We start from the raw sequence: 8884 nt of genomic DNA, 5'->3' as shown, positions 1-8884 counted from the left end.
TGTAAGGAGTATATTGACAGTAAAATGTCACGTTGATTTAGTATAAAAATACTAATCAAGATATAAGGACTAGCGCTTGAGTTAATCCTTTTAACAAGTCTCAACATTTTAAGATAAAACCTCAAATTTAATATCAACATCTAATTTTTTCAACATAAATAATAATTATTATCTTGTGTTTGCGACTCCGTTTCATAATGTTGGTTATTGATCTTTCAGGTCAAAATAAGTTCCAATAGCACGAAATATAGAAAAATAAAATCTAAAGGGAGTTTAATTTTTAAGTACTTCTAAACACTTCTTTCTTAACTCAAAAATAATATCCAATAACGATAGCGACTAAGTCGATGTCGTCGTAATATTCAGCCTAACGTAGTAATTACGCATAATAAAGGGAGAGAAGTATCGCATGGACTACGGTAGAAACATTCCATCAGCAGTGGACAGCTTGCAATATAGTCCACAAATGTAATTGGTTGAATAATGGACCAGTTTAATTTTTTCCATCCACTTGCACAAAGATACAAATTGATGTATGGCCTCTTTCTTGCATATTCCAACACGCAAAATGAAAAACCAGTAAAACCTTGCACAAATATTCAAGAATTTCACTATACAGACACTGGACTCACAGATTGGTCAATACTTGCGACTTTCTTGAAATGACCCTTTATTAGTTTAATAAACAAGGAAAACACAGAAAACCAACCATTTGTGTCTGAAGCTTGGAATTCACTTCACCAAAGCATGAAATATACCGTTTTCTTCACATCTTTAGATATCTGTGTATTTTGTCTTATCCTTTTATCAAGAAAATCTTCTGCTACTGATTTTCGGTACGATGCATGCTTGTCCAAGAATTGTGACAATGGCCCAAAAATTAAATTTCCATTCTATATTGAAGGTTTGCAAAAATCCTACTGCGGTTACCCCGGATTCCATCTCAAGTGCGGAAAACATGGCTATCCAATGATTAGTTCAACAGAAAATGACTATATAGTTGAAAACATTTCCTATCCTCGTCGTTCTTTTCGTGTTTATAATGCTGCTGTTTTGAGTAATTTAAACGGCAGATGCCTTCCACAAATCAGGAACACGACACTTCCTATTAGAGAGTTTCAGTATGTTAATGCAACAAGTCTTTATTTTTTGTCCAATTGTATTGAACCGTTGCCTAATGATCTTTTGCGATACAAGGTTGACTGTCCGGGTGAGAAAAGAGATAATTTGGATTTAGCAATTTGTGATAAGGATGAAAATTTGCAGAAGGGATTGAAAAATTGCGAAAAAATAGTGGCGGCACTGGTGGAAGTGCATGGTGATGAAGAGAGGATTGTAGTGGGAGAGTATAAGAAGATTTTGAGAAGAGGGTTTGAACTGAATTATTCATCATCCAGTGAATGCAGTACATGTGAGAGAGAGGGCGGCCGATGTGGCTTTAACACCACTACTTTGATGTTCCGTTGCTTCTGCCCTGACAGACCCCGTCCCTTGGGTTGCAGTGCAGATTCAGGTATGTTATAATTACCTAAGTTTAGGTGATTATGATCGATTAATTTGATAATCTGTGATTGTTAAATAAGTTGTGACATACGAATTTTGTGATTTGTGATCGAAAAATAAGATGTGATCAATTAATTTGATAATTTGTGAGCTATAAAATTTGTGATCATGACATTATGCGATTGTGATTAGTACATAATCGTGATCATAAATTGTATAACACTATTACATTATTATATTCAATTAATAAAATATTTTCACTAATTTATTTAATTAATAAATTTTAATCATGACCTAATTTTTAAAATTTAATAACATATTTCTTAATTTTGAAATTGTAATTTCCAAACACCTTAAATATTTATTATTCTCAATTTGAATTTCCATAAGCCCAAAATGATGCATCTAATTAGTTTGAATCCAAATATGTGACTGTGGGACCACTAGGGGACAAAGTTAGCACTATATAAAATTTAGAACTAGATTGGACATCGACTCCCGGGGTAGACTACTTTCTTTGAACCAATTTTATGATGTAAATAAGTCCAACCCAGAAATCTTTTCCCTAAAACCTCATTCACGTCATAATATCATCTCAAAGAAATTAGTCCACACCAGACGTCTATGTCCAATCCACTTTGTCTTTTAGCATTGTAATCTATAATGGTTATGTGATTTTCTATAACAGGTAATTCGACATAAAATCTTAACACCAGATAAATTTATTCCACTATTGTATGAAATCACATGTTCATGAATTATACCCTGTAGCGATTTATATGTTGAAAAGAGAGCATACTAAGAAAAAATAAGTTCCCATCTTATTTTTATAAAGTTCTCTTAATCTAACACGTGTTTTGACTTCAGCTACAGGAAGAAATAAATTGAAACTGATTTTGATTGCAGGTAACTCTTCCAAATTTTAGTACCATTTTTCTATTTTTTTCTTTATAAATAGTATTGATATCATTTTTCATCATAGGTGTTTCAGTCGTAGCGGTAGTTCTCTTCTCCATAATTTTATTCGCTTTCAACAAGAGGAAGTACATGCTGAATTTGAAGAAAAAGACGCAAAACGATAAGGACATTGAACTCTTTTTGAAGAACAATGAGAATTTTGCAGCAAGAAGATACAACTACTTTGATCTTAAGAAAATGACTAATTCATTCAGTGACAACTTAGGAGAAGGGGGCTTTGCTAGTGTGTATAGAGGAAAGTTATCCGATGGTCGTCTTGTAGCAGTAAAGATTTTGAAAGAATCAAAAGGCAATGGAGAAGAATTTATCAATGAGATTGCAAGCATCAGTAGAACATCCCATGTTAACATTGTCACTCTCCTAGGATTTTGCTTTGAGGGTTCCAAAAGAGCTCTCATTTACGAGTTCATGGCCAATGGATCTCTCGAAAAGTTCATAAACCACAATAGCTCCATAGCAGAACGTCAGTTAGGATGGGAAAAATTGTTTCAAATTGCAGTTGGCATTGCTCATGGAATAGAATACTTGCACCAAGGATGTAATATGCGGATTTTGCACTTTGACATTAAACCTCATAACATTCTTCTGGATAAAGACTTCAACCCTAAAATATCGGATTTTGGTTTGGCAAGGCTTTGCCCCAATAGGTCTAGTATAGTGTCAATACTGGGGGCCAGAGGGACAATAGGGTATATAGCTCCAGAAATAGTTTATAGAAGCGTTGGACATGTTTCTCATAAGTCAGATGTCTATAGCTATGGCATGATGATTTTGGAAATGGCTGGACAGACGAAAAATATTGATGTCAGAGTTGATCATTCAAGCGAAAATTATTTTCCTGATTGGTTATATAAGAACCTAGAACAGAATGCTGAGCTTGATTTGAATTTCATTGTGAATGCAAATGAACATTTGAGGATAAAGACAATGTTAATAGTTGGCTTATGGTGCATACAAACCAATCCTGCGACTAGACCATCAATGAGCAGGGTTATAGAAATGTTAGAAGGGAACATGAAATCTCTACAAATCCCACCTAGACCCTACTTGTTTTTACAGTCAAGAGAATTAGCACATCCTTCAACTTTTGAATTATCACTCGCTTTCTCTGATATTCATGAAGTTGAGCAATGACCCCATTAAAACTTTCTGGGATCGCGTGGTGATTGGTGGCTCCTAGTGACCAAGCACAAAAGCAATTATCTCTATTGTTCGTTCTCTAGCAATTTGTAAGTTGTTAATGTTAAAATGCTAAACAAGAATTACCTGGAATATAAAAATTTTCTTTAATTTAAGAATACGAGATCGTTACTATATGTTCACGCATAGTTATTAGACTTAACCTGGTCAAAGTATTGGGCAATCGAATTACTGGTCGGATCGGTGAACTAGTGGTCAGACCGGTGGGCCATTATTTAGAAATATTGTATTGTTTTTAAAGTATAATTTTATATTTATATATTTTTTGTTTGAGACAATTAAAATTTTCAAGTTCTTAGTCGCTATTTATTTTTATACCTTCAAATTAATGATTTTTTGAACTCATTCATTAGTGATAATGATTACATTTGATTTTATAATTTTGCATATAATATTAAAAAAGTATATTTTACCCTTTTGTTAGTTATTGATAAAAAATTTCTGTGTATTATCTATTAAATTTATTGTAGTTAATTTTTTTAAAAATAAAATAGTATATAAAATAATTATTTGATATTACAAATGAGTGAAAATTTAAACTAATTTTTTTTTAAAAATGATTTCGGAAGATAGCAAGTTTGTCATTGGGTAAATATATTTTATATCCCACAAAAGACAATAAAGTGTTGGATGCTCTAGTGGTAAATTTAACCTCTAGTTGGTCATAGGTCAAGTGTTCAAATCTTTGGTCCCTAAAATTTCAATGTAAAAAATTTTAAAATTTGGTTTCAAAATCAATCGGGCCGATCTTGCCCGAAAATTGTATGAAACCAACTAATTGACCCAGTCAAATTTGATTTTTGACCGGGTCAATTGCATTTGTATAATAGGATATTGTCCGACCCGACCCAATGCTTGGGTCACAGGTTTACTAGGCCGGGCCGAATTTAATAACTACGTGTTCACGTGTAAAATACAAACAAGAAATTTAGATTAAGAATTTATTTAAACTCAGTAATCAAATCTTGGTCCGAATTTGAATTTGAACTTCCAACTTTCTTCAATTACGAAAGATTTTGATTTCAAGAACTTGGTGCTTCAAAACTAACAATCAAGAAAAGATCAAAAGAAAAAGATACATTTCTTCTTTGAAGTTTTTCTCTCTTATAAATTTAAGAGAACATTATAAAACTAAATTAGTATGATGAAAATTTCCTACTACCTTCAAATATGTAGTGATATTAGCAAATATACATTAAATGATGTTTTAATAATTGTTTTAAAAATTAATAACCTACACTAATTAATAAATTACCGTGGAACCGATTGAATTTAAAAACATCAAACTATACTACTAAATAATTAAACTTATACTTTGTATCCCTCTTAGTTTTCTTCTCTTTTCCTTATGTAAACGTGTTAATGTCTAAGTAATCAGATTTTAGGTGAATTTTTCCCTTTTCTTTGGGTATCAAATATCGTGAATAATCATGAAATGTTTGGGTAACGTGTTGACCTTCGAAAATGGTCGACTGAATTTGATACAAGATAATATACACATGGACGTATTATTTAGTATTTCTAATGTAAATATGAATGTTTGTGGAAGAAGGTGAATAATGGACAACGCAAGTATATTATTCTCTTCACTGTATTTTTTCAAGATCTCTCAATTGATACAATAATTTCCTATTTATAGTGATCAGGCTGATGTGGTAACCGTAAGATTGGATCCACATGGCCTGATCTGCCAGCCCTAAATGTTACATCAATTCTGTCAGCTATTAATTACATTGATAGACTTTTGACAAGATGTCAGCCACTCTATAAGCTACGCTGACATTCTTGACACTTATTTTCTATGCACATCATATCAGTCAACTCTGGAGACGTGCTTGTTCGACGCTCTTCTATTTGTCAAGGACTTCGGGTAGTAGAGTAGTTCAGCGGCAGAAGGTGAACCACCTGGGATTAATTTAGTGCAATGACCTCGGCAATTCCTTTGACAGCTTCAGACCTTAGTCCTTTCTGCACCAATTCTTGGGTGCTCGCCATGTGTATGCATATGAGGTCTCCACGTAGACCTTTCTGTATTGACTAGTAATAATAGTCCATCAAGTCTATGTTCGATCATTTATGTGGTACATAAAATTTGTAATTAATACCGAAGTTTCCAAGCAAAATTCCAAGAATAGAAATTCCTGATAGATATTAGTTCTCCAAGTCTATTTTACCAACATTGATGTGGGAATTAGAATTTGTGAGAGGGTGGTGACGTTGAATTTTGAGATTATAGTACCCCAGTTTAGTTTGGGACTTTCAAGGGGGATCAATTGAGGTGCTTTCATATTAGAGTCAAAGCTCTTTAAGAAATAGGCCGAGGTACTTTTGCGTAGTACTGTTTTCGAGATTGTAAGTGTCACAAAGAGGGGTTGGATAGGCCAGCATGGGAATATATGAAGGGTCTTGAGCGTTGTGTTGTAATGATTAGCTATTTTTGTTTATCTCTGGATAGGACAGCTGGTGACGGTTTCCATTCTGATGCACATAACTGACGACGCATTAAATGCACATGGGTGGCAATTGCAGGCATGCAAGTCTATTTCTTAGGTGAAGTGGGGTGCGTGGGGAGTACCACATTATTTGGGCCTTAGAATAGGAAGCGGTAGGCTTGCAAATGGATAGGATTAATTTACCAGATCAACGGCTAGGGAATTATGTCATTTGAATTCGACGATCATGATTAAATGGGGTTGGCTATAAAAAGGACGGAATGGGGGCGAGAGTCATTTTTCACTTTTGCTTTGCATTTGTGTTTCTGAGTCGCTTGCATTCTCTTTGATCTGTCTCCTTCACTTTGCCATTTTTCATTTTCAATTTTTGGAGAACACTTGTGCTTTTGTAAAGTAAGTTTTTTTTAAGTATCTAAGAAATTTTGTAACTTTTGTTACTATTATGGCATCTGGTTCATCTGAAGAGGTAGATATAAGAAGGTTGGGTGTTGAGATGGGGGTGGAACTTGCTAGTACTACCGACCCGACTGGAGCCGTTATGGCTGGTCGGAGTTGTTTACCCATAGTTGGGGAAAGGGACGGCGATCAGGGTTGGGGGTCGAAAAAATTCAATCTATTGCAAACGCCTATTTCTTAATGAATGTAAGGGGAAAATACCACATTCATATGATATCGAACTACTAGCCCCGTTTCTTGATGAGCGAGCCAGTTACCCGAGGTCGGGTTGTGTAGCTATCAGTGAGTTCCTTCTAAAGGTAGGGCTTTGCCTTCCTTTGCACCGATTCTTTAGGGCTATTTTTAGGTTGTTTGAGTTGGCACCTACGTAGCTTGTCCCAAATGTGTGGGCTCAACTGGTGGGGTCGTATTTCCTTTGGAAAAAGACCTCACTGGATGAGGACATGCCACTCCAAGTATTTCAAAACTTGTTCCAACCTAGATCATTAGGAAAAAAAAATTCCAAAGGGTGATATTCTCTCTGTCCATGGGGTCACATGCTCACTTTGTTATAGGCCTTCACTACTCTATTAAAAGGGGGAAGGAGACATGGTTTTGGACAAGGGAAAAGCGATAGGCGTACGGTGGTGACACTGTTCCCATGTGACAGTTCCAACCTCGTATTCTGAAGCCAGTGAGCGACATTCTTTGAATGTTTTATGCAGATAATACTATTCATGTAATTTGATATTCTTTCTGTTTGACCCTGGAGGAAGTGTTGATCGGTTTGAGCTGAGCTCATCGGGGCTTAAGCTCATCAAGGACATTTATTTACATTTGGCACTATCGTGAGAGTTTGAGAGGCTCGTCGTATCGAGGCAATTTTTTGAGGAGTTCAATTTGATGGCCGATCGAGGTAGTTTCTTACCTTTTGTAGGCTTTTATTGTCACATTTTATCAGCTCTATTTTTAATTCTGATGCTCTCATTGGTTTGGTTGACAGAAAATTTTGAGAAAAGGAAACATCCAACCCCAGACATGGCCACTATTTAAGCAGCGACTTCCACTGCTGGGAGAAAGGGGGTGAAGGCCTCATCTGTTGCCGAGAGACGGGTGAAGGATCAGCTTGATAGGTCAGCAAGGAGGCTGCTACCCAAGATGTTCCTGGGAAACCTCCTTTGGACAAAGGGAAGGGAAAAGTAGAGGAGGTCCCCAAGAAAAAAGCAAGTTTTTTCTACTACTGGAGTAGATGGGTCAGCTGCCAGCCCACCTGTACCTCACTTCGAAGATCTTGCTGGGGAAAAATTGATGGCAGCATCGATTACTGCTGTAAGGAGGCCCAAAAAAGGGCCAGTGAGGCGGATCCTCGTCGTAGTTCGAAGAAAGGGAAGACATCCAGTGGGTCTTCCTCGACGGAACCCTCGCCTCGCTTGAAGCTTTCCGTAACTTCCAGGAGCGACGAGCTAGCTCCAGAGGTTATGACTGTGCTACCTCCGGAGGTGCAAACTGCTTCAGCAACATTTTATAAGTACTGGACAGAATGTTGGCAGTCTTTTGTAGAGTCCAGTGAGTGTGATGCAATGTTTACAGCGATAGTGAGCCAAATGATGAGGCCATTTGGGTTGCAATTAAGGCAGAGGCCCTGACTAAAAACCTTATGAATAAAAATAGTGGATATGTGACTCGGGTTAAGGAGACCGAGGAAGCAGCAATGAAATCTAAGTCTGAGGTGGAGGCTTTGAAGAAGAGCAAAGCCGAAGAGTTGTTGAAGCTCGCTTATGCTTTAGAAGAAATTGAAACTTTGAAAAAGGAGGTCCACTTGTCTCAAGCGAGGTGGCCACACTGATAAAGCGGGTGGAGACTTCTAACGCCCATTAGAGAATTGCTACTGAGGCCTTGGAGTTGGACAATAAATAGAATGCTTCTCTGAAGCAGCAGGTGGGAGAGCTGAATTTTTGGATCTCTGGTTTAGTGGAGGAGGTTGAGATGGTGAGGAAGGAGGCTGAGGCTGCTGATGGTGAGATAGAAAAAAGATACATTACCAACTTCCACCTAACGGAGGCATACCAAAGTTTTGGTGCTTACTGGTGAAGGTTTGCCTATACTGAGGTGGTGGAATGGATTGAGGCCAACTTCCAAGCCGTCAATACATCTGGACTCAGGTCGGAGTTTTTGGAGGGGGGTGAGCCACAAATATCGGTGGAAGGAAGTCATGTCATGGAGACTGAAGATGAAGCCACCAAGGAGGAGATTGACGTTCATGAGGTGGCATCCCAAGCTATAGTACCTCCTCTTCTCCCACCTGTTTAGATAGG

General features: G+C 36.8%; 2 protein-coding genes across 2 annotated transcripts; both read left to right on the top strand.

Moving 5' to 3' along the window:
• The first annotated feature begins 409 nt into the window (after positions 1 to 409).
• LOC111381145 (LEAF RUST 10 DISEASE-RESISTANCE LOCUS RECEPTOR-LIKE PROTEIN KINASE-like 1.2) lies at positions 410 to 1614 on the top strand. Its single transcript, XM_023004886.1, has 2 exons — positions 410 to 468; positions 678 to 1614. The coding sequence occupies exons 1-2, from the start codon at positions 410 to 412 to the stop codon at positions 1522 to 1524; spliced, it is 906 nt and encodes a 301-aa protein (XP_022860654.1). The 3' UTR covers positions 1525 to 1614.
• Positions 1615 to 1827: 213 nt separating this feature from the next.
• On the top strand, positions 1828 to 3824 carry LOC111381151 (LEAF RUST 10 DISEASE-RESISTANCE LOCUS RECEPTOR-LIKE PROTEIN KINASE-like 2.4). The gene is made up of 2 exons (XM_023004893.1): positions 1828 to 2409; positions 2486 to 3824. The coding sequence occupies exon 2, from the start codon at positions 2551 to 2553 to the stop codon at positions 3613 to 3615; it is 1065 nt and encodes a 354-aa protein (XP_022860661.1). The 5' UTR covers positions 1828 to 2409; positions 2486 to 2550; the 3' UTR covers positions 3616 to 3824.
• Positions 3825 to 8884: the final 5060 nt, after the last annotated feature.

Source organism: Olea europaea, unplaced genomic scaffold, assembly GCF_002742605.1.
Source record: "Olea europaea var. sylvestris unplaced genomic scaffold, O_europaea_v1 scaffold2261, whole genome shotgun sequence".
Classification (NCBI taxonomy): Eukaryota; Viridiplantae; Streptophyta; class Magnoliopsida; order Lamiales; family Oleaceae; genus Olea; species Olea europaea.
This window is presented reverse-complemented; position numbering and strand designations above follow the sequence as displayed.

Coding starts and splice junctions, on each gene's coding strand:
- LOC111381145 (XM_023004886.1), top strand. CDS start 410: ATGGACTACGGTAGAAACATTCCATCAGCAGTGGACAGCTTGCAATAT. Junction 469..677: donor TTGCAATATAGTCCACAAAT/GTAATTGGTTGA, acceptor ACCCTTTATTAG/TTTAATAAACAAGGAAAACA.
- LOC111381151 (XM_023004893.1), top strand. CDS start 2,551: ATGCTGAATTTGAAGAAAAAGACGCAAAACGATAAGGACATTGAACTC.